This window comes from Alligator sinensis, unplaced genomic scaffold, assembly GCF_000455745.1.
Source record: "Alligator sinensis unplaced genomic scaffold, ASM45574v1 scaffold200_2, whole genome shotgun sequence".
NCBI lineage: Eukaryota > Metazoa > Chordata > Crocodylia > Alligatoridae > Alligator > Alligator sinensis.
In genome coordinates, this window is record NW_005842732.1 from 771,939 (window position 1) to 797,579 (window position 25,641).

At 39.8% G+C, this 25,641-nt stretch overlaps 1 protein-coding gene across 1 annotated transcript; it reads right to left on the reverse strand.

Moving 5' to 3' along the window:
- Positions 1-283: 283 nt before the first annotated feature.
- Positions 284-24,636, reverse strand: APOB (apolipoprotein B; the record flags this gene model as incomplete). The annotated part of the gene is made up of 9 exons (XM_006034385.3): positions 284-3,226; positions 4,558-4,741; positions 5,162-5,276; positions 7,205-14,782; positions 16,641-17,014; positions 21,954-22,099; positions 22,394-22,581; positions 22,723-22,898; positions 24,258-24,636. Coding segments are annotated over 9 exons (10,967 nt in total), but the record flags the coding sequence as incomplete, so codon positions are not given.
- Positions 24,637-25,641: the final 1,005 nt, after the last annotated feature.

Here is a 25,641-nt window from a genome sequence, read left to right on the forward strand (position 1 = left end):
TCTAACACTGGATGAAGCAGTGTTAAAGCTGGAGCAGTTTTGCTACACTTGATTCATTCTTGGCTTGTCTACATGTAACAATTAAACTACAACAGCCGCTGCCCTTTTGAAATGGCTCCAACTGTATGTGTGACCGTACTCTAAAAGAATATGAAGTGTGACTAGGTAGATGTGGGCGAGAAAGGTGGCTTACAAGAAACCTGAGAGCTTTCCTATGAGCAAACAAGCAAACAAAAATTGGAAGGAATAAATTACGTCAAAATAAATGTACTCACAAAGTTTCTAGTGACATTTCGTAAAGAGTTTATTCTCAAAGAGGCAACAAAGAGTAGAAAGCCCATTATTTCAGCCTCTCTTGGACCTTTTTTAAGGAGTATCAACATAACATTCTAACAGCTGCATGTAAACCTAAATAAGTTACTAGACCCACACATTTTCCATTTGGGAATGGTCCTATTTTTGAGTGAAGCCTTCAACATTTTTTATTTAAATTTCAAACTTTGGAATTTCTCTCATACAAGGCCCAATCCAAAGCCTACTGGAGACAATGGAAAACTCTCTTTGACTCCGATGGAGATCAATGTCAATGAAACTTGTGAAATTAAAATAATCACAGTCATACAATTTGATGTGAAACCTGAACTTCTGTGGAGGTGAAAAAAACCCAAGCAAACCTATCCCCCTGTCCCCACATTTCTGGGTTACAAAATTAGCCCAGAACAAAATTATTTTTCCTAACATTTATGGCATATTTTTTCTCAATAATACTGACAAATACATGCATTATCATTTGCGTTTAATAGAACATTATTATTATTTGCAATTTGCTGAGTAATACTATTTGACTCTCCTGACAATGGAATTATTTTTTTCCTTCTCGACCATATTTGTAGAATTCAGTTATATTCTTCTTTGGTTTCTTTGCAGTGCACATATTCTTCTCTCTTTTTCCCTTGGCATAGTGAGGAGAGTACTTTTGCTGTTAACTCCTATACTAGGAAATATTAATATTTCCAAGTTATTTTTAAGTGGCTCATGAATGTGACCTTTATCTTGAACCCTACTTGTTCTATGTATTCCATAGCTTTCATGACTATTTACAAAATGTATTGCACAATCTTGACTTGGTCCAACACATACTGAAATCAAGGCAAAGTCTTCCTTTGACCATAATGGTGGTTGGATCAGGTTATATGACCCAAGGCTGGAATGAATGACACAAAAATGTAATAAAGAATTCATTTATTGTCTTTCTAAATGTATTAAAATAACCTGCTCTAGATTATTTGTTTTTCATTTACAAATTCAAATTCAGACAGTATCTGACAATATGCTAATTACTGTCATTTTAAATACATTGTGACACAAACTTGTTATTTTTGTTCTTCTGCATGTCCATTCAGGTTTTTATGCGCTTCTGTAGGTTTTCTATTATCTGCTGAACACTCAGTTGGTCAACAGCAAGCTGTTGGTCAATGAATATTTGCAGTTCTTCCCATTTCTTAGAGCCTTGTTCAATGCCTTGCTGCATTAATGTACGTGTTAGTTCCATTTTTTTCCTCAGTGCCTCCTCACTTAATTGGGCAAATTTAGACACTGATTGCCAGTTAAATGGTTTGGGTAAATCTATTCTAAGCTCTCCTGGACGAATGGCTATGTAGGCCTTGATGCTTTCTGCAGTTGATTTTTCCAACTTATAGAGAAGCTCTGTGATGTACCGAATGACTGTGGAATAACTTTCAATAGCCACATCAATTAGTTTTCTTGTCTCTGTAATTAGCCATTCACAGGATAGGAGAAGTTGGTCATAGGCGCCCAGCAGTTTTGCTTTGACTTGCTTGTGTTGTTCAGCAGCACCCTTTTTAACAGCTGCAGACCAATGTCGTATCTTTTCCTGAGCAGCAGAAGAGAGCTCTCTGATTTTCTCTTTTCCCTTTCCATCAGTATCTGTAAGCAGGTCATAATACACCCGGCCATGCTTTTCACCTAAATCTTTTCCTTGATCAATCAGCTGTGCAGCCATGTCAGCAACATCTTCAATGAACTTGCCATGCCAGTCCGTCAGTGTATCTATCAGACTCTTCAGCCACTCTATCACCTTCTCTTCTACTTCATAGTATTTGACTGACCATCCTATTATACTTGGATCAAAATATTCCTCCCTCAGTGCCTTCATGTAGGTAAGTATCTGATGCAGCTTCTCTGAAAGCTCCTGGAACACCTTTTGGTTAAAATTCTTTACCTGGTAGAGGCATGTTTTGAAATCCCCCGCTAGGGATTTTAATTTTTTTGCATAGTTTGAGTTGATAGCATCCTTGTACAACTGTTGAGTTTGGATTTTGATATCTTCAAAGTTTTTGGACTGTAGGTTTCTAATAACTTCTTCCACTTTCTGGAAAACATCTTGCACAAACTGTTTAAGTTTCTCAAGCTTTTCTGCAAAGTCAGCCCCTTTAAGACTAGTAAATACCTGTCTAACTTGGTTCTGCAAATCTTTAAGCATTTCCTTAATTTTTTCCAGCACATCACGACCTTTGATCACTCTTTCAGAAACAGGAACTTTAACTTCCAGCTCACTGATCAATACAATCAAAGCATCAAAATATTCTTCCAGTTTTAAAATGCATTGATCAATAGCTTTTGCTGCCTTCTCTGTAGACATTGCATATAATTCTTCACCTGTATGTTTTTCAGTCAGTCCAGGGACCTGGAATTTGGTGGTCTTCAGGAATTCAATGAATGAGTCAATCAGGTGCTTTACCTTGATGTGGTACTCTTTTATTATGTCTATGGTTATACCAAAAATCTTTGCGCTTATTTGTTGGTAGTCAATCTGAGCAGCTTGATCTGCTGCTTTCTGATATAACTGTTGGGTTTTTGCCTTCATCTCTTGGTATTTTCCAGTGGCCTGGCTGGCTGCTGTGCGAAGCTGAAGATCTATTTCATCTACTTGCTTTACAGCAACTTGGTACGCTTTGTCAGCATTCTTTTGCATTAGGATCTTCGCCTTTGAAGTGGCAGCACTAATGTCCATCCCCGTGTGCTCCTTGTGGTATTTGTTAACACAGTTATAGACTGCATCTGTAATTTTAGGGATCTTTTCTTTTAGACCCCTCAGCATGTTTGGAGCTGCATCCTCTTTCCAATTTATTTTAATCTGAATCAGGTCACGTTTCTTGAATGATATCTCACCTTTTAGTATGTCAATATCTCTATGAGGGGCAGACTGAAAATATAAAATGGAATACGTGAAAAAGCAAATTACCAATGCAATATTATTTACATCATATTTCTGCTGTAAAAGCATGTCTCTAAATCATAGGTAGATTTCAAATAGTTTTTTTCCCATCATTTTACACTCTATTGATTTTAATAGATGCTCACTTAATCTTAATATAAATCCATTGTTATTTACCACATACCAAAGCTTTTAAAGGCTATTTTGTCCCTACACTTTGAGATTGACACTATAAAATTGGAAAGGGGGTCCATCTTTTTTTCAAATGTCATTGCTTTCACTTCTACTCATCCACTAAGCTCTGATTATAAGGAATTTAAAGAGATGCTTTTTTCTAAATAGAAATCTAGTAACTTTTTAGAGCAGGGGTGGCACTCTGGGTCATAGTTAGACCAGGGGGCTTCTTATGAGCTGAATGACCTGTAAGTAATGGCATTTATCCAAATGGCTGCTGTAGATGCTATATTGATTGTCACAGCTCCAGAACCCAGGGGGTTAATGCAGCTGCCAGTTGCCCCGTCCTTTTCCCGTGCCATCAATTTTAGGATTTTAGTTGTTGATGGCGACTAAAAAGTAAAGGGTGGTTGCAGGGGGATCCTGGAGCATCTCTGGCAAAGTAGCTCTGGCAGCTCCAGTGACATGCCCTGTGGCACCACTTTGGTCTATAGAGGTAGGTAACCCTATGGGATGGATGACCCAACTCCATGGGCCAGATTTGGGCCATAGGCCATATCTTTGATGTCCTGACTTTAGATTGTTGAGGCTATTAGAAGAATTGTTCCTCTGTGTGATTTGAGGTTGCTGAATATATATGTTCTATAGATTAGATTCATTTTATGTGGCTCCTACTTTAACACATCAGCGTAGAATATTAAGCCTTTTGACATTGTGTGATCGGCTCTGATTTCTAGCCTTGTGACTCTCAATATACCTGAAACATTCTAGTGGTCCTGTGATGGGCACTTTCAGGGTTTCAGATTGAACTTAGTCTGTGCTTCTGGTTGTCATCACTTTGAGATTCCCAAATGCTTTCCAGTTATTTCTGAACTAATCTCTGACACACAGACTGCACATTGGGATATTATTTTCAGAATGAGATTAAAGCATATTGCCATGGCTGGAAAGAGCAGAGAAAGCTCTGACTGCTGCTGTTGATGGTTTGCTTTTTCCTTGGACAACTGGCAGTTCTCAAAACTCATTGTGACTCCTGTACTAAGTATTAGGTTAACTTTGAAAAGAAAAAGAGCCCCCATTGCCTATTCCCTCCCTCTCCCAGTCCAAAACCAAAGCATCATTGAGTGATTTCAAACTTATCCTACCTGACTCCGGTAGTACAATTTCTGCTTGAGGAGATTATCATCCATCTCAAAAAGTGAACCCAGGGTGCCAGCAGAGGGTGAAGATATCAATGAAGAGATCTTATTTTTAGTTCCATTATACCGTATTTGAACATTGATAAAGGTTGGGCTGGTGATGTTCAGTACTGCAGAGTGGTCCGGGACTCTAAAATAGCCATGAACAAATGGATATTAAGGAAAATTTATGTTATAGTAAATTTCCCAATGAAGTTCAATTTGGAATATATCTGCATACAGTAATACTTTCATCAATAAAAGATAGTTCTGGGTGACAATTAAGACCATAATGCGTATGCCCATCTAAAGGGATCAGACTGTTGAAGATGAAGCTCAGCAGAACTTTGGTTAACTTATTTTTTTTCTCATAGTCTTGTGATATAGCTCTGTTCAGAAAAATAGTATGAGAAAAACCTACTGGCAGCTTCCCAATTACATGTGGGGTGGCATATGGGAGGTAGTATCCGGGACCAAAGATGTATGACAGCCACAAATTTTTTTTTACAGTTATAGCAAAGCATCTGCAGTTTTCTCTATTAAAAAGTATGTTATCAGAGCAAATCCTTACCTAATTCCTTGCATAGTAAAATCTCCCTTATATTCAGCACTCAAGTCAGGATGTGAAAAGCTGCTTACTGTCTTTACAGCAAACACTTCACCTTCATATCTGTAGGTTGACACAGCTGCAAAAGAGAGATTTCATGTTGTCTGACTTTTCAGAATCACAACAGAAGAGATCAAATGCTATCCTGTATTTTGGCTGGACACATTGCTAATGTTTCACAATAAATTACTGTACGTTAGGAAGTTTAGCATTGCACCTTTTTTGGCCAAGATATTTTAAAATGCTCGATACGTTATAGCAAACATTGCAGGTACTGTTATAGAACCATGGAGAAATAAGATATGCGATTTCTTCTTTGTGTCTCTCCTTGGAACTTAAATTTTAAAAGTCTTCTCATTTTGCTTTGTGTTCTTCACACAGAATATAAACTGAGATTAGTTGTTTTATGTGTGATATCATTTTATATTTGCCTTACATTTTTAGCATAACTTTAAATTCTGGTTATACTCAGAAAATTGACCATAAATCTTATTTTAGGATTCAGGAGTGTACTTGGTAGCCGTGTTGATCTGAGACAAAAAGACATCCAAAAAACTAGAACTCTTGGTTCCAAAATGATCCCTTTTATTAGACCAACTGGAAAATGGCAAGAAAATTGTCCTTTTCTGCAAGTTTTCAGGAATCAAAGTCTGTTCGTCAGGCTCTGGGAAAAGTGTAGATGGTACAAGATGGTAAAAAGTCCATTCCAGGTAAAAAGGAATTTTACCTGATCAACACATCAAATTGCTACTCAACACAGCTCACAAAGACACTATTATGGACCCAGAGGGACAGATTTCCATCTTCAGCTCCCTCTGTGCAAAAATGAAGTTTATTTCCAACCTATGGGGACTTTTTACCATCTTGTACCATCTACACTTTTCCCAGAGCCTGACAAAGGGACTTGGATTCCAGAAATCTTGCAGAAAAGGACAATTTTCTTGCCACTTTCCAGCTGGTCTAATAAAAGGTATCATTTTGGAACCAAGAGTTCTAGTATTTTGTATGTATTTTAGGATTCTGCATTTATTGTATTTTAGTAATTTTCCAGAAAACTATTTTTAGGCTGAAGTTATATGTGACACTTAGACCATACTGAGGGCACTTAAAATGTGAATGTCCACACGTTAAAGCTTGTTAACTCATTCTAAGTGCCCTCTGAGCATCTCAAATTATGCTACTTCAGGCAAGGGTTAACTCAGGTCAGTGTTAGGGTAATTCAGACTGCTCTGTGGAAAAAAAAGGTAGCAATTTGCAGTCCTCCAGCATCCCAGGATGCACAGCTCCCCTTTTCCCTTCCCCCGCCACTCAGAGTAGGAACAGAGCCCAGGTATTCTTGTCCCTAGTCATGGCTCTCCTCATCAGCCCTCTATTTGCAAGTCCATTAACATTTTAAAGCAGGCAAGAGAAGGTGTTAACCCTTAACGTGTGACTGGTCACAGCATGTTCTAATTTTTGCACCCCTTGACATTCCAGATTTAGTATGACCTAAGTATAATGTGCAACTGCACCCTTATTTTGTATGCAAAGAGACAGGAGTTTCTTCATGTATAAACTAAACCTAGAAATAAACTGTTCTTCCTATGCATTTCAACCAGTTTTAGAGATTCCAGAGCCTAATGTTGTGCCTGCCCAACTCAATGCAGCAAACTGTGCCCTCAACTAAAGTGCCACAACTCTATATTTTTCAAACTATCTTGTTAATGACACCTGTGCACTCCCAAGAGTGTCTGCACAGGTGAAACTAATTGTGGATCACTAAACAATTCTGTTGATGATATACAAAAGGCACAGTTTCTCTCCTATACTGTCTAGGCAGGATTAACGGGAGGAAGAAGAAATAAAGATGCTTTGTTATTAAAATTAATTCAAGTGGAGCACAGACATCGTGTTTTCCCTCCCCTTAGCAGAAGATCTCTGCTAAGATAATGTTTGGAAAGTTCCAAAAAGAATAGCATGCAACATTTTAACCCACACTGGAGTACAAAATTCAAATGCTTTTCTTACCATCAAGATCGTATTCTAGGAACTGTAGTGTTGAACTCGAAGTGGAATCAAGGGAATATTCAAATGAGTCCTTATTATTTTTTAGGCCTGTTTTCCAGGTGACATTGTATAAAGGTGAGGCAACTCCGAAAGATCCAGTCAAAGCACCAAATGCAGGGATATAAATTCCAGCAGGCAAGGATATTTTTAAAGGTGGAATCTGAATTTTCTGCTCAGGAATTGTAATTGTTGGGAGATCAAAGTTTGCAATCTTATTGGCCACTTCATTCAGATCCACAATTTGGTTTCCAAGCGAGAATGTTTTTGGAAGAGTGAACTGAGACATAGTTATTTGGTACTCAGGTACTGTCACCTCGAAGTATGGAATTTTATATTCTTCCAGTGTAATATAATTGGTTCCTATATCTACTTTTGGAAAGCTCATCCATGGGAGAGAGGGCAAACTAATGTTAAATGGCATTGTGGTTAGCTTCTGTGGAATTTTTATGTTGCGTAAGTCAAAGGTATATGATGGAACTTGGAGAGTTGTGAAAGGAACTTTAAATCCTGGAGTTGTGAGGATAGGACCTGGAGCTTCCAGATGTATTTCAGGAATACTGAATGTGAAGCCATCTGCTAATTTATTCACATATATAGGGAAGCTGTAACCATCTTGACTCTTTGTATAAACTATGGATACTGAACCATGTAAGTACTGCCTTTTGTCCGCGCTGGTGGTGAGGTCCAATTTTAAGATATCCCACAGGTTCCTGTTAGAAATTGGACATACAATGTTCTTAAGGAAATCTACATGTCCTTCCAATGATCCAGAAATATCAAATTGTGCCTTTGAGTTTTCATTTGATAGCTGCGTATTGTGGCTGAGATATAATGACTGAATTTGGCCTTCACCCTTCCAGCTGAGCTTCTGATTTTCAGTATTGAGGTTCATTAAAACAACATGATTAACTAAAGCTGTTTCCACAAAGGAATTTGGTTGGGTAGCTTGTATCTGAAGAGCTGCTGACATACTCCAAGGAGACATTTCAAGGGTTATTTTGCTGTTCTGAGTCCCGGTGGTTGAAAAAGCAGAGGTAAATCGTACATGGTTTTCCCCATTATGGTCCCAAACTGCGTAAATCCGACGGGAAGACACTTCCACAGCAAGATTTTCTTTCATGTTCACATTCCCAATTCCATCTACTTGAGAGTTAGTCTCAAGCTTGACTGAGGAACGAGCTCCATTAGCATTCAGGTAGGTATTTGCTTCATGGATTAATGTTCCAGAAAATGGAGTTAGGGGGTAGAATAATCCATCGATGTTTCCTTTTGTGGCTGTTTCTAGAGAAATGTAAGATGTAAGGCTTTCCAGAGTGAACTTGTGATCAATTGTACCCTTAGCTTTGCCAACGTATTCAACGATATCAAAGGCATAACCTAAATGATTCACTGTGGAAACAGTGGGTTTGGACTTAGTATTTCCTGTAAGTTCTTGCCTGAAATTCATCTTGAGAACCGGTGTGTTGATCTTTGCATTTGTCGTCAGTGAAGCTTCCACGCTCTTTTTTGAAAGACTAACAGTGCTGTCATGGTTTCCTTCCACAAATTTATTATTACTCAGGGACAGGGCTGAGGCCAGCTTCAAACCTCTTTTCCTTGTCAAGCTGGATGTACCATCTACTTTAAACTGCAATGCCTCAATGACAGAAAGAGAGGTGGCGCTGAAGTGAGCAACAATATCTGATTGGTTGAACAACCCAGCATTTGAATTCAGAGTGATCACACTGGATTTAAATGAAAAGTCGCACGTCATGTTTCCCAAAGCCGGAATCAGGATATGATCTATTGGATTGGTCATTCTAAAGTTTGGAAGCTTAAGTGTGCGCAGGTCTTGTGGGACGTGAAGCACTGGCAGTTCCAGAGAGGGCAAGACTAGAGTATAAGACGGTACTGAAAAGCCAATGAGTGGGATTGTGAAGCCTGTTGTGCTTATTTCTTTGGGGATCAAAAAACCAAATGCTGGCAGCTCAGCTGTAAAGGGTGAGACCTCAATATTCACAATGGGAATGGTATATCCTGGAATCTTGAAGGTGCGTCGTAGCTTGCTGAGTGAAGGCTCGACTTTATATTTGTCAAGCTTTGCTTTGGCTTCATTATATGACCTGGTGAGAAAATCTAATACATTGTCTCTTCCTTTCTCAAAATGCTTATTGAAGGAGATGATGTGCTTATTAATTCTTTCATATACTGCTTCTAGGGGAAGCGGGATTGAGTGCATGTCTTTGTTTTTCTTATACTGGACTTTGAAATTTAAATCAAATGATTGCCTTGTAGTCTTCAAGAAATTCTTCAGTCCTGTTTGTTCCCACAGTGAATATTCTTTCAGTTGAGGTGTTTTCATTCCAGTATGGGGAATATCAAATTGAGGAACTGTTAGAGGAATAAGTAGGAAGTCCAGGTTGGCATCACCGTTCACTCCTACATATGCTTCAGTTTTGTCTTCATCGTTTCCAGCAGACACATTATGGAAATATCGATACTGATTGAACCTGCCACCAGCTTGCCAGCTGATTTGCTGAACTGACGAACTAAGCACCAGACCATAATTATACAGATATTCAATTTTGCCAATTAGTTTCATTGGGAAACTAACTTTCACATTCACCTCATTGTTTGTTGATGTGTGGATTTCAAAAGGCTGGACTAAGAAGGCAATATTGTTATTTATGACTCCAGTAATTTGTCCATTGAGCTGAGCATTATGAGATCCTGTTAGTTCTACTTTCATTTCTCCAAGATGCCCTTTACCTTGTACGTTCAGAATACTACGCCCTACGTGCTGCGACTCAATCTCAGATTTAATTTGAAGCTTTGCATAATTTAGGAAACCACATTCACAATTCACAATTTGGTTGACTTTCAAGTATTTATCATTTATCTTGTTTTCAGCAGCAAATACTATAAGGGGTCCCTCAACTTTAAAAGTGGCATGTGATTCATGGGTGCCTTCATCGGAGAAATCAGAGAGACTCCACTTCCAGTTTCCTCTTCCATTAGACGTAAATAATATATGTCCTGCTTCTAACTCTGTTGTCATGTCATTGCTCAGCTCAGCCTGACTGGAGAGATCAGCCTGTGGGATATTCAGTCTGTGTGAATAGGTTGTCCTGCTCTGCATTGAAACCTTTTTCTGTAGTTGGACCATTAAGTTATTATGAACTTCGATTGAATTCTTGGCAGTCCGTATGTTTGCTGTGGTTTCAGCTTTCCCCTCCACAGAAGTCCCTAAAAATACCAGTTCACCTTTGTGATCAGCTTTAAGGAATCTATGAGTGAACTTCATGGTTTCTTTAAGGTTTAGCTGCTGCATTTCTGGGGCTGAAAGACGTGCGTCTGCATTCATCGTGAAAGCAAAGAAATCTAGCTTGGACGTTGCTTGAGCTGAAACACTGGCCACAAATTCTGGACTTTTTGCAGATGCTGTAGTGTTCTGAACACCAGCTTGAGTAGAGAGAGTGAAGAATGGAGAGGCTATTCTGAAAGCACTGGACAGCTTGCCAAATGCGGGGATGGCCATTGTGTGTGGAATACGCGGCAGCTGAAATTCTGGTATCTGAACACTAGGAATCTGGAAATCATTTAGATTTAGTTTCGGGATTGACATTTCAGGTATCTGTAGCTCAGGAATTTGTATTTCCGGGAAGGAAATGCCAGAAAAAGTAATATCTCTCATTTTTAGATCTCTGAAGTACACAGGTGTTGGCAAATACAATTCACCAGCCATCATTTGGTCTATTGTTTTCACAATCTGTAGCTTGATCTCAATCAAGTCAATTGTATATGAAGGAACCTTAAAAGTATTTAGAATAGTGAATTCCGGTGTGGTAAATCTCATGGGGATTTTTAAGTCTTTTAATTTCTTGATGTTTATCTGATACGAGGAGATACGCAGGTCAGTCAATGGAACTACAAAGTCTGGTGTTTGAAAAGTTGCTTCCCGTAGAGCTCGAAGACTAACTTCAAAGGAGGGTAAGTTGATGAAGCCAGTTTTGATTTCAGGAACTCTAAAACCTGTTTCAATTAACTGGTTCACATTTTCAGCCCAGTGTTTCACGTTATATTGCTCAGCCAAAAAAGCAATTTTCTCAGCAGCAATGTTCCATTGGTCAGAAATGTATGTGACAACGGTATAGTAGAATTGGCTTGCCATCTCAAGATACCTCTGGCATTCCTTAGTAATGTCCATTTCATAAATCCTCTCTCGCAGGTCTTCCAGATGTTCATTTATCTTGGCTTTCAGACTCATAAATGCTGTTGAGTTTAGCAGGTCTCTGAACCAGGTGATTATTACTGCAAGGTTGGTGTCCTTTAACTGTGTTATGAATTGTGAAACCACAACATTGACTTCTTTTATATACTGCTTCGCTGCTTCTACTTTCTGTGGAAGCTCTAGAGCTCTGAGTTCATCATTGATTTTCTGGGTCACGTCTCGGATTTTGTTGTTTGTGTCGTCTACAAATTGGTTATAGTCAAAAGAGACGAGCTTTTTGATAACCATATCAAGGAACTTGTTGATTTCATCTACCCACTTTTTATAATCAAGCATTTGAACTTGCTTGACAGCATCATCAATCAAAGATACAATTTTATCAAAGAGTGATTTTATATCTATTTTTTTCAGAGAGATGGTTAGTTTCTGGACAAATTCTTTCACTTTGTACTGATTAGACATTTCTATCAACCCATCCATTAACAGGTATGCCTGCTTGTCAATTTTATACTTCACAATCAGTTCGTGCACTTTCCCCCGGAAAGCATTGATCTTTTCAGTCACTTCATAATCCTCCATGAAATTGAGGAGAATCTCTTTAATTTGCTCAATAATTTCATTCATCTTTTTAACTGGAAATGAACCCTTTATTTTTTCCAAAACCTCTTTCATGTTAATGGCCTGTATCTGCTGTTTCAAGTTTTCTGCAATCCATCCAGCATCAATATTCTGAATCTGAATCTTGAGTTGCTCTAGTTTTTCCTGAATCCGAACTCTGATTTTGTAAAGATCATCCACATTTTGAATCCAAGCTGAAGTGCTGCTTCCTAATGTGCTAAGGTCATACTGAGCAATGGTGGTCTGTAGGGTCTGGAGAGTGTTAATCACGGTGACAGTGATTTTGTACTGCTGATCTAGAATTTTAATTCTTTCAACTATTTGGTCAATCAACTTTGCAATAGCTGTTTGAAGGTCATATTGATCATAATTCTCTCTGATGTACTGCTCAATTTGTATCAAGTAAGCCTGAAGCTGAAGCACTGCATCCTGAAAATGGGTTATGACATTTTCCAATGTAGTTTGCAGGTCATCAGCTGTTATACTATAATCCTTTGTGAATGCAACCAAATTCTGTTTCATACGGTTAACCCTGCTTTTTAAATCTATTTTGTTTATGTAGTCATTAACCCGGTGTGGGAGCTTATCCAGAGATGCCCTGTATTTTCTCATTTGCTGATCTACATTTATGCTTCTTAAGTATTTTTGCATAGACCGCAGGGTCGATATAACTGCACCTTTGATTTGTTCAAAATACACTGGCAGGCGATCCAGGAATGGCAGGTTAATAAAATGCATATCTTTGTTCTTGTCATATTTCACAGACCCAGAGATACTGAATTCCTGAGGCTCTTCAACACTGTCCCTCAGGCCTAACATATCGATTAGATTAATTCTTTCAGACACGAATGGAACTTGAACTGGGGAGTCCATTATAGTGAGGTCTGCTAACGCTTTCCCACTCATTTCCATGCCAGTTGTTTCTGCATCATTGTAAGCACTGAGCTCCTGTACGTACACATTATTGTTCAGTTGACTTTTCAACTTCCAAGTACTTGACTGCTCTGATGGAGTAAAAAGCAGACCGATTTTGTTATCAAGTAGAGTAGTGTATTTTTTTCCAGACTTCAGGGTGTGGCCAGTGGATCCTCTGTAATCATGGGACATTGTGAAAGCCAGGGGCTCTGCTTTAAACAGAAATTTGCTGTATAGCTGTCCAGTGTGTTCTCCCATAGCAATCAGACTCCCGTCACCAGTGGTGTGTATATCGGTTGTAACAGTAAATGGGGCCATTATGGACCGTACCACATTGGTGAAATGTAGGTGTTTGGAATCGCAGTTTGTGTTCATAGTAATGGAGGATGCAAGTCCAGCGATCTCCAGGTTTACCCTGTGGCTCAGTGCTGTGCCTTGAACTTTTGCAAGCGTGTCCGTTTTCAAACCGGCTGCCAGATCAGCATAAGTAATGGTGTATGTATGCTTTACTTCATTGGTTCTGTAAGCTCCTCTCACATTGCCACCCAGGTTCAGCTTCAGTGGCTCGAGTCGTAGCTCCGCTTTGTTGGTAATGTCAAATTCATTGAATTTTATATCATTGCTCAGTTTAGCTGTGAGTGATCTGGGCTGCAGTTGCAGGTCAAAAGAATGCTTGTGGGACTTGTCAATGCCAACAGTGTTGTCTAATTTTGAAACAAATGCTAAAGAGAAGCCAGGAATGTTCAGCTCATTAACATGCTCAAGCTTCATTTCCTTGTAGGATCCTAATAAGTTATTGGAGAACTTGAGTCCTTCTCTATTAACTCTAAAGTTGAAGATGTTTTTGCTATCCACACCCAGGACTGTGCTCTGGTACATGCTTCCCAATGCTATTTCCATTAGGGCCACTCTTCCATCTATGCTGAATTTTCCATTGTGTTTACCATACCGTCCAGAAGAAGAAACCATCAGGGAGCCTCCAGAAGTACCCAGCCTAGCATTCATTTCATTCTGTAGCATCAGTGGACTAAACTGCAAGTTTGTGGTTGCACTGCTGGCCAAACCATCCTGATTAATAGTTAAGCTGGACTTGTGGGCTGCTCGGTTTCTCTGATCGTTCACAGAGACATCAGTGTTGAAGACAAAACCCTGGGAATCGAGAGAACTTGTAAGCAGGGTGTAATATCGATTTTGTCTGTAGGTGGTTTGGAACTCACTACGAAGCGCAGCCCCCCGCTTTGCCAAAGTTAATTCAAATTTGTTGAGACCTGCCAGGTTTTGGTATCTTCCATTTGTTTCAGAGATCACTTTCAGGTGGCTCTTTTCATACTTCAGTGAGGCTGTGTTTCTAAAGATGCCGCTCTGTACATCAGTGACTGAATTAATTAAAAACACATCGTTGCTATATCTGCCAGTCATCTGGTTAGAAGCTTGAAGATAAGAAGAGTCCAGGTTCAGATTTGATTCGCCTGCTAGCTCGTGGCTGTTTTCATTGTAAGTACTTGTGAGAGTGTAAGTGCTTCTTGCAAAGACTGAAGCGATTTGCACCTGCCCTTCCATTTTCATGTTGCTGGTTCCCACGCTACTGTCTTGTTTGAAATCCATATCACTAACGAAGGAGAGCTGAGCACCCAGAGTGCTAGATGCCTGAAGTGAAACGGTGTCTTTTGAACTGAATGTAGGTTCATACTTCTTTGTCTTGGAGAATTTAAATTTGGAGCTTAGGAGTATGTGTTCCAGGGAATTTTCATGCGTGTAGGTGAACATATGGTTATCAGATGATATTTCTCCATTACCTGAATATGGGGAGGTAGGGAAATGGGGTGGGGCGAGAGAATGACACAGAAATAATAAATATTTTACATTTCTGGGAAAAAAATTCTGTTATATTTTCTCATTATATTTCTGGAATTTTATCTTTCTTTGTTTAACAGGCTAAAAGTGTTTTAGTAAATACTGAATTTTTCTCGAATGCAGGGTGTCACTCTGACATCTGTCATCACATTTTCAAAACGTCCCTAAACTGAAGCACCTAAACTCCATCCAAATCCCCAGAGCAGCCTAGGCTGTTCAGTGGCCTTAGAGCATGCCTCACGCATGCCATGAGCTCATTGCAAAATACAGCAGCCAGTTAGTTTCTCTCAAAGAGGGGGCAGGTAGCACTCATCCTTTGAATAACGGCTTTAGCAATTAGACAACTCACCCCAGATGGGGGAGACCAGGTTTACAGGCTGCTTTCAGTTGAGAGAATTCAACCCCACATCTCCTACTTGACAGGACAGTGCCCTAACCACCAAGCTATTGAATATTTTGGGTAGAGGGCACCCTTCATCCTTCTTGTTGAAGAATCTGGGCCCCTGTGAAGATAAGAGATATGGCAAATAAAAGAGCAAGAGCTTGAGTCACTAGCTTAGTGGTGTGGATGCTCCCCTGTTCAAAAGCCTGGAGGTCAGCATGGTGTCCTGGAAAGTGGGAGATGCCTCCCAGCCTGATTCCATGTTCTATACAGTTGTTATAAATACTAGATAATTAGTCACCAGGGGAGTACCGCTTCCTCCCCTGGCTTCATTGCGAGTAAAAGTGGCTGCACCTACCATGCTTTGTACTGAGGTCAAAATTGGGAGTGTAAATTAGATGTGATCTGAGAAGAATACAGAACAGTTTGGCCTCCTTAGGGAAGTTAGGTTGAGTGTAGGTACCTTTCTAGCAATTATATGAATCATACCATTTTTTTAGGTGGGAATTAGGCACCCAGGTGGTCAAACTATATTGCTATTTGGCATGCATGGAAGCCAAACTACGGGCCCCTAGGGAAATTTGCAGTCCAAACTGGAAGCCCCCAATGAATTTAGATGACTGAATTTTGTGGTTGCTGGAGCAATTCCGTTCAGGATTGCTCATCTTGTCTAGGTATCTATGGGACCAGCCTGGATCTGGCCTGTAAATCCTCTAAGAATCTGGTCCTGAGATTGTGATCTCCTACGGCAAGGATTTTGTTTACGTTCATACATGTATACACACGTGTGTACATATTGTATGCATGTGTATACATCTATATCTATACATACTACAGGGGCATGTATATTATGTGTGTACATATATTCATATAAACTGTCCTGTGTCAGTGCATACACACATAGATACACACACACACATATATATATATATATATATATACACACATACATATATATATATATATATATGCACACATGTACACACATGCACACACAGAGTCATGGTCTCACATGCAACTGGTGCTAGGGATAAAACTTTAGAAATAATTGTACACTAGAAATAGAAATGGTAATATATTTGCACCTGCATTTTTTGAATGCAGAACTGTGCTCACATATTATAATGTTTGCCATCTAGCTACCTGAGTTACATGGACACAAACCCACAAACATATATGATATGAAAGCACTTAGCTGTGACATTTGTAGGATTGGGCTTTCAGTATTGGAAAACTGGGGTTTTAATGTTGACTTGCCTAAATTAATATTTAGTTCTATAGCTGTCTACCATGTACAAATTAATGTGCTTAATATGAGCATATAAGAATACAAACATTTAAAAATAGTTTGACAAGAGCTATAGTAAGAATACAAATAAGAATAAAAATAAGGATAACAATAACGATAAAACTCTTACCCTGCACATTGAATGAAAGTAGCTCAAAAACAGAATCAGCAGTCATGTGGTAATTTGTTTTCATGCTTGGTATAGTCTTTGTTGTGTTTGCCAGTTTGTAAGCTGCAGACCAGTTGTAATAATTGCTGTATAGGTTTGTGGAGATATCTAAAGTGCCAAGGAGAGGCACACGAAGTGGGTAGGACTCTGGAATGGTAAATGGTGGAATTCTGTACTCCTTGGATGGTACATTTAGTCCCACTGATTGCATTACCAATGGAGGTGTTTTTACACTCTTTGGTATCTTTATGTCATGTGATGATCTTCCACCAAAAGGCAATGGAATGTTAATTATAATACTGTCCTTGTTCCAAATATATTTGATCCGGCCATCACTGTAAGACAAACATTACTCCTTGTAAGTGTTCTGTAAAACTCGATTAAGTGTACAAATAATACATACTTTAATGTTGATATTAAGCTTCTTCACAGACACACATTTGAGGGGAGGAAAAAACACTGTGAATATGTAATATGATGGTATTTTCAATGCAGATTATGTACGTTCATTAACGTACCTTCTAACACTTCTGTTCATTTGGCAGACAGGGGTTACATCTATACGTTCATTGATGCACTTTTGTTACTGCATTAAATTTAGTACCTCTACTGCGAGGTACTAAATAAATGCACATTAGGATGCCCTAATGTGCAGTAGCAAAAGTGCATGCTTTTTTAGTGATGCTTAGTGTGCAGTAACCTATTTTTACTGTGCATTAGTGTATTAGCATAGTTTTTGACATGACCTTTTAATGCATAGTAAAATAGGCTACTGAGCATTAAAGCGCATGTGTAGACATGCCCAGGGAGATTGAGATGGAGAGATTAAGTTTCCCAACACCAAGAAGCAAGTCACCAACAGAATTTAGGTTAGAACTCTGATGTTCCTGACTTTTTGCCCTAAATTCACCTAATCAGATTAATATTTCTCAAACATTTGGGGGTTTATTTCCCTTTTATATTTGTTTACTTCTGTTTACCCTTATGATTCTTTTATGAATAATGAAAAAAGTAATGCTTTATGTTACTACAACATCCTCTCTAGTTTGTTGCTACACAGTTCAACCTCTCTGACAAACTAAGAGAAACTGTAGAGTTATTCTCCAATTTCCTTTTTCTCTCTTTTCCCCCCATCTACATTTCCCTTTTCCTTTTTTTGGTTTTTCTGTTCACTTATGTATCTTCTAAACATATATCACATATCCAAAGGGATAAATATAGTCCACTTAGAGCAACACTGGATCAGATCATGCTGACTGCCTCTTACTTTTTTGCAAAGGTGTTAAAAAAGCAAGCCCTTAATACATTTTTCTCTTGGTTTTCTACTTTGCACTTGCTATGTAAATCTGTTCCACGAACAATAATGAAGAGACATAGCAGTGTGAAAATGGGTTTCTGACAGAGTGAGAAAAGTATCGTAATATGCATTTTATTAATTGGGACATATAAGGCAGGACTTTATTTCCCTTTATGTGCCTAAATGGCAGCTTTCTAGCTGGGTACTTGGCTGCTTCTGGAAATTACTCCTGCATTGTGGACATGTAGGTATCTGTATAAAGACTGAGCTTATGCAGTTGGCCATATTCTGGCCAGGCATATCCATAGGTGCTTGAGGGAAAAACAGAGAACACAAGGAGGATCCTTTCTTCCTTTGGCTCCAAAGCAGTGGTGACATGTAGTGGGTGCACTGGGATGCATGTGCACCTTCTGAGAGTGCTGGTGCATACCCTCACAGTAGCTTTCCCTGTTTAGGCAGCAGGCAGGGGAGAGGGGGGGCAGGTGGGAGCATTGGTGCCCCCCCGCAAGAGTGCCGGCTGGGAAGTGGGGGCACCAGGAGAAGTGCTGCTGGCACTTCTGGGCACATCCCTGGCTCTTTTGGGCATACCACTGGCACTTCTGGGCAGCATTCCCTCTTAGAGCCAGCTTAGAAGGAATGCTGCTTCTGGGTCAGTGCGATTGGCCATGGGGAAATCCCCCCTCCTGGTCAGTGTGATTGGTGATGGGGGATCCCCCCAGCCCTGCTTGAACCCCCCTGGTCACTGGCTGACCGCTGTGGGGGCAATTGCTCTCCAGCTCAGGAGGCACCAGTTGCTCATGCCCCAAAGTCTACTAGTTCGGGCACTTGTCCAGATGATACAGTCCAGTTTTAACACCCCTCCCAATCCATAGGGGCTTAGAATCCATATCTTTCAAGTACAGTCCTTTAATCACCATGCCACAAGTTATTATGCTGGCCCTTTCTCTAGCACTCCTTTTGAAGTTGATCTCCTGCCCCTCAGATTTAAGAGTCACTGGATCAGAGAGCTGGAAATCAATGCAGCGGGCAAAGCTCCTATGCCATTAGGAGCAATGATCCAGGGTAGAACTAAGGGCCCACTCTATTGCAGGACAGCAATCATCTCACCGAGCCACATCCTCTCTAGCTTGTTCTTCTTTTCCTGGCCATACATTTCCTGCTCTTGGCTGCCCAGGGGTCCAACTTCAAAAGGGGAACTGCACAGCCTGATCTGTGGTATGATGTTTAAAATACTATACTGGGACATCAGAAAGATGCAGGTTCAAAATCCCTCTGGAGAAGGGGCATTTAGAACCTGGGTCTTCTGCTCCCTGGGATAATATCCTAACTGTTCAACTACTAGGGTTCTCATGTAGGCAGGTTCTTATCCAATCTGCCACCCATTAGCCCTGGTTTTCTAGAAAGGGACATTTTCATGACTTGGATGCTCTTATGCATCCATAATGGGTGTGCATAGGTAGCTAGGTACCTGCCTGGCCACTGTGTAGCTGCCTGCCCATGCTCAGTTTAAGTGTGCACACAGTCCACAGTGCAGGGGTAACAGAACTGCAACCTGCACATAAATGCCAGAGGCTACTTACGTGACTAGGCACACAAGGGGGAAAAATCCTACTTGTACTGTACAAGGAAAGTCTTACAATCAGCATCACAGTCTGACAGAATCCTGATTCTGGACTCAAATGTCCTAATTCCAAGCATAATGACCTACTCGTGAATATAAGGGGAGATTGAGAAACACTCCAAATGCCGTCACTTGTTTGAAGCCCTTCCTCAGTGAAACCATTGCCATACATATGTAATGCATCATGTTGAATAAAAGAAATAATGCTATTCATTCATAGTCTTGTGTGGGAAAAGGGACATGTTTGCGTAATGTGGCATGAGGAGTTTCATTATTAATACATGTTGTTTGATGGAACTTTAATAGTTATGGGTTATTTCTGACAATTTTTATCTCAAAAGTTTTGTGAAGTTTCGACGGAATGACTTTATTTGTCCAAACTTCATACTAGAAAGTGTGTTAATCATTATATACTATTTATTACTCATCCTTCAGAACTTGTTTTTCTTTTTCTTAAAAAGTTCCAGTCACCCAATCAGGCCTAAGGAATAATTCCCTGTGGTGACTGAAGAAATTTGACTGGCAGCCAGAGGCAAAGTGGGGGTAGAAGTGTTGTTATGCAAAAGGAAAATGAGAAGGAACTGTGCCATAATTTACAAGAGTTGACTTTTGGCAAGATCCTGTTTTCTAACAAGATTTGTTTGTCTAACTCGTGTTTTTGATGATGAGTGCCTTGAGGCAAGACTTTTTTCTGCTTTACATATAAGAGCCCATTTAAACAAGAATAGGGGCCTACCAGCATACTAACAACTTTGCTGTAATTGCCAACTACAGAATCAAAGTGAACAGTTTCCAATAACCCTTAGGTTGAAATTATCTGCATAAACTATTCTGTGAACAGGTACAAATAACAAAATATGTTTGTTGAAACCAGTGCTGCTTCATAACTAGTCTGGCAACAGAGAAAAGGGGCAAAATTATTTGCAAAGGATTATTCTCCCAGTAATATGATTACAGTTGTTCCTGTTTCCCACAAAAAGGACTTCTCCAGATTTGTGGAAAATACTGATAAGGTTCGTTGGTCTACAGGGATGTCTGTGAAACATATTTACTGAACCAACAAAAATGGGAGCATATCAGGCATTCCTAGGACATTAAAAATTGCATGTAAAAATGCAACCATAAATATGGTTTTAGATGGTAGCCAAATATTATAGTGGTGAATATGGTACAAACATAGTTTTACTAGAAAGAATGTATACTCCCAAATAGAAATTACCTACCACTCAAAATATGGCCCTTAACATTAAATGGTTAATAAAAATGTAATGCAGGGTAGAAGAAATAACCTTGATTATAAAAATGGCCCATCACCATGCTCAGCTCATTAACAGAATTAAAGCAATGCAGCTATTTAGTTTACTGATAGGGACATGAAGAAAGTGTAAGAGTTAAACAATAAATATGTTTGAGAGAGATGAAGGCCAAAGATATTTCAAACGTATTTGCTATTGGGAATCTAGACTTGTACAAGCATCTCTGCTCCTTTGACTTGTATTCATTTCAGTTAACAGTCTCTCCTATGGAGGTTAAGTATAGGCCAAGGGTTCCTAAAGTAAGAACTGCAATCCCAAATTAGGTTACAGCCCCAATGAGCATGGTCATGAGCCCCATAGACATTCAAAGAGCCTGGCAAAGCAACCAGCAGTTAGACTGCAAGCCCCCGAGTGGCATCATACCCCAAAATATTGGGAACTTCTGATGCAAAGCTATGACTCAGTATTCCACTGGGGCATGAAGCCAAGCTCTGTTGCTTCTTGATTCATGATTGGCACCATCAGAGTAACAGAATAGGGGGAAATTAGTCTGCTAGAACACCAGGCTGAGAGTTGTAATGAATGCAAGTCCTAAATAATGGCATAACTATTCAAAACAAATATTCTAAAAAGACATTTTATTTCTACAAAACTGCAAGTCTATTATGACCCTAAGAACCAAATCTTAGCTGAGAGTGTGACTGAACTGAATCCATGGGAAGGGGATACATATCATATAGACTTTGTCAGTGAAATAGCATAGGAGATTGTCATTCTGGATCCTTTTTTATTTCTATGTTTCCAGTGCCTTACTTTTGAGCAGCATTTCTTACTATGATATAGTCATATATTATGGGCCACCTCCATGGCTCAAGTAAATTGCTTTTAGTGGGCTTGTGGCAAATGTGCTACCCCATTGTACATCATTATGTGTATATTTTTCAGAACATAACATCTCTGCTCTTAAAATCCTTCCTTATGATCACAATAGACTGTTGTCTAAAGCAAGGTCAAATAAAAATGTAGTAAAACCAGTCATGAGCATTAATGAATATCTAGTTTTGGTTCCCTGAGGTGACCAATCTCATGTGCATCTTTACCTTTTCAGGAAGAGTTCCTCTGGAATGGTGATAACTGGGAGGCCCATTTTCTGAAAGTTAAGCTCCTGAAGTCCACTGAGTTTATTCTTTAGAGTCTGAGCATAAGGAACATCTCTGGACGCCTTCTGCAGCCAGGTATTTGTTGCCTGCAAAACCCAGAGCAGATGAGTTTCCAGAGTAAAATGAAATGACAAGTTGGTGGCAGGGGAGGGAGAACACTGCTATCTTGGGCTAAATGCATGGTCAACTAAGTCACCGGGACTACCCATTTCCTTCAGATGAAGTTGGTGCTAAAGAGCTTTGCTGGTCTGGAATACACAGAACTGCTAGTGAAGCTGTTACACGCTCACACTAAAGTCTGTGACATTGCTCACGTGAGTATATTTTCACCAGGGACTTAGTTAGGCTCTAATATTTCTATAATGTGTGTTCATTCTTACCACAACGAATTGGGAGACAATGTGTCTTAGCGTCATGTCTGTTTGAGCCACTTTCCGGTCCAGCAGCTCATTGGCGTGCTTCTGTAAAGTCTTTGGATATTCTGTCAAGTCAACAGGGAAGCTGGAAGACATCTGTTTCACTGCAGCATTCGTGTCGATATGCCACTCCAGTTCAACTTTCTCAGAATCTGAAAATCATAAGAGTTCAAGAGGTAAGCAAGGTAAAAATTAAAAAGGCTCAACATGCACAGAGATGTGCTGTAGAACTAAAATGATACTAATGCTTTTACATGTGGACAGGGTTTTATTATTATATTAAATTAACATACTGTATTTGAAAACAATGCTTTCTGAAATGGAGTTCCCATGAGCTGTTGCAGCTGAGTTGATCTGAAGAGATGCTCCGTTAGCTGAAAAATGAAGCAACGTCTCCGTTGTAAGCTGAGTTTGCAGGCGAGGAATGGAAATGTCACCTCCTAGCATTGCATCTTCCTTCCCATCATACCTGAGAAAGTAAAATAGTAGACAGTGTGTTTATCAGCGGTTTTATTATACGTCAGTTTTGAGCAACAAGATTAGCATTTAGAATTGGATAAAAGAACAGGTAGTAAAAAAAAAGAAGATTTAGCTGAACCTCGGGGCTCACCCTAGGTTTCTTAACCCCTCAGGTCTGGGCATTTTGGGGCACTTACACACATGCAGTGAGCCTGCTCTGATGTGCTGTAAATCCAGTGTGTCAGAGCAGACTCAAATGAGTCTGCTGGAGTGCAGAAATTAATGATCTCCAAAAGCCACCAGGATCAAGTATATCAGTGTCCCTGCACTGAAAAATGGCAGTGGGGTACTTTGAACTAAAACTCATTCAATAAGCTTTGGTTCAAAGCACCACACCACCATTTTATCAGCACAGGGTGTGCTGATACATGTGATGCTCGGGCACTTTTAATTAGCGCGGGTCACTAATTAAAATGCCACCTTGCCACTGCCTCCTGGAGCATATCTATAAATGCCCATAGTGTCCAACATCCCTTCCAAATATACAGATGATCCAATAAAAGATATCACCAAAAAACTCCCTTGCTTCTCTCATACTTGTCCAGTAACATATATGTTTCTGAAATCTTCACTCGGACTAAATGCCTCTTGATGTCAGAAGTCATTCTGACTAAAACATGAGGGGAAACGAAATGTTTTGCCCTGGGTGGGCCATACTGTACTACCAGACCTGATTTACCACTTGTTTTACACTTTTGTACCTTGACTTGAGTAGAACTACAACTATTCCAGATTCTACAAGGGATGATCCCTGGGGATAAAGAATTTCATGGAATAATGAAGGTTATTAAAACAGCAATTTTGTCAATTCACCCTGGGTCCATGAGGCTGACAATTTTTGCACATTTTTAAAAGTTCTCCTACAGATACCAAAGGGAATATTCTCAGCATGAAGTGTGGAAACCTAAAGAGGCAGGGCTGAGTTATTTTTTTCTTATACTTTATTTCAGCATTATTTGCCCATGGCATCCTAGATATTGTCCAAAGGCAGCTGATCCAAGAAATACCTCAATAAACCTTTAATCTAAATTTTACAGGCCACATCCAGTGTAAGGGGTTAGTCACAAACCTGGAGTATACCTGTTTTCCCTTTTTATCTGTCTGTGGTTGGTTACAGATGAAAAGCTTTATGGGAGGCATGTATTTAAAACTATTTGAATGAAAATTGGTTATATGGTGTGCACAGGTTACGTGCAATCTTTGTCCATCTATGAGTACAGAGCATAATCCTAAATCTCGCCTATTAATGAAATGTTGCACTTCCTAATTCAAAAGTCTATGGAGAAGCGTAACAGTGTTTCAGGATTACCTTACACGACCAGTAAGAGTAACTTCAGGAATCTTTTTGTTGTTGAGGTCCAAGATAAAAGTATATGCCTTCGTCTCTAGAGTGGATTCATCATTGACTCTGAAGTTGGTACCAAAATCAACATCAAAATTTGGAATTTGGACAGCACTGGTCAAAATCCTCTTGCCTCTGTTATATTTGAAGGTTAGCGTGGCCTCACAATCTGGAGCTCCTGAAAAATGCAACGTTAATTGTCTGTTCACTAAGCTTATATCATGATACCCTGCTTTAGGAGAGAGGATGTAAAAACAAGCAAGCAAAAATAATATCACCCTCCTGAAGAGATAAATCAGGCACTGAGAAGCATAAATTCTGATTAAATTCAATTTGTATTTCCTTGCTGGAAAAAAAAAAATTAAAAAAAGGATTTGAACCACGCTGCTATATTATCTCTGTTTAATTACCTTCCTGTTGTTACTGTTTATCTAGGATTAGTCTCCTTCAATTTGGATTGTCCATCCTCTACCTGGGGACGAACAAGTCCCTGCATACCTACAGGCTTGGCAACACCAACCTAACCAGCACTACAAATCAAAGGGACCTGGGGTAATAATAAACCACATTGGGAACATCAGCCAGCAGTGTGACACTGTAGCCAGCAGGGCTAACAATACCCTGGCATGTATCAATTGATGCATCTCCAGCAAAACCAAAGAAATGATTCTCCCACTCTATACCCGGCATTGGTGAGACCGCAGCTGGGGTACTACATCCAGTTCTGGGTGTCGCACTTTAACAAGGATATGGTAGAGCTTGAGAGAGTCAAAGAAGAGCCACCCGTATGATCAGAGTCTGAAAAGGCAAGCCATATGAGGAAAGGCTGAGGGATCTGGGACTCTTCAGCTTGAGGAAAAGAAGGCTGAGAAGGGACTTGGTAGCAGCTTATCGCTACCCTAGGGGATTACATCAAGGGCTTGGTGAGCAACTGTTCACCAGGACACCCGAGGGGAAAACAAGGAGTAATGGCCACAAACTCTTAGAAGACTGCTTCAGGCTTAACATTAGGAAAAACTACTTCACAATTAGGGTGACCAGACTGTGGAATAAGCTCCCTCCAGAGGTGGTGCAATCGCCTACCCTGGAAATCTTCAAGAGGAGCCTGGACGGTCGCCTTGTTGGGGTCACCTGACCCCAGTTGTCTTCCCTGCTTGGTGCAGGGGGCTGGAACAAATGATCTTCTGAGGCCCTTTCCAGCCCCTTCCAGCCCCTTCCAATCTATGAATCTATGATACAATTCCTGCTTTCTGAGTAGATTTTCTGTATCTCTATGCATTATTGACTCTATTTCTTTTCGTATTTTTCTTAACCATGCATGATTTTCTTTTGCATAGATAGTACCTATTAA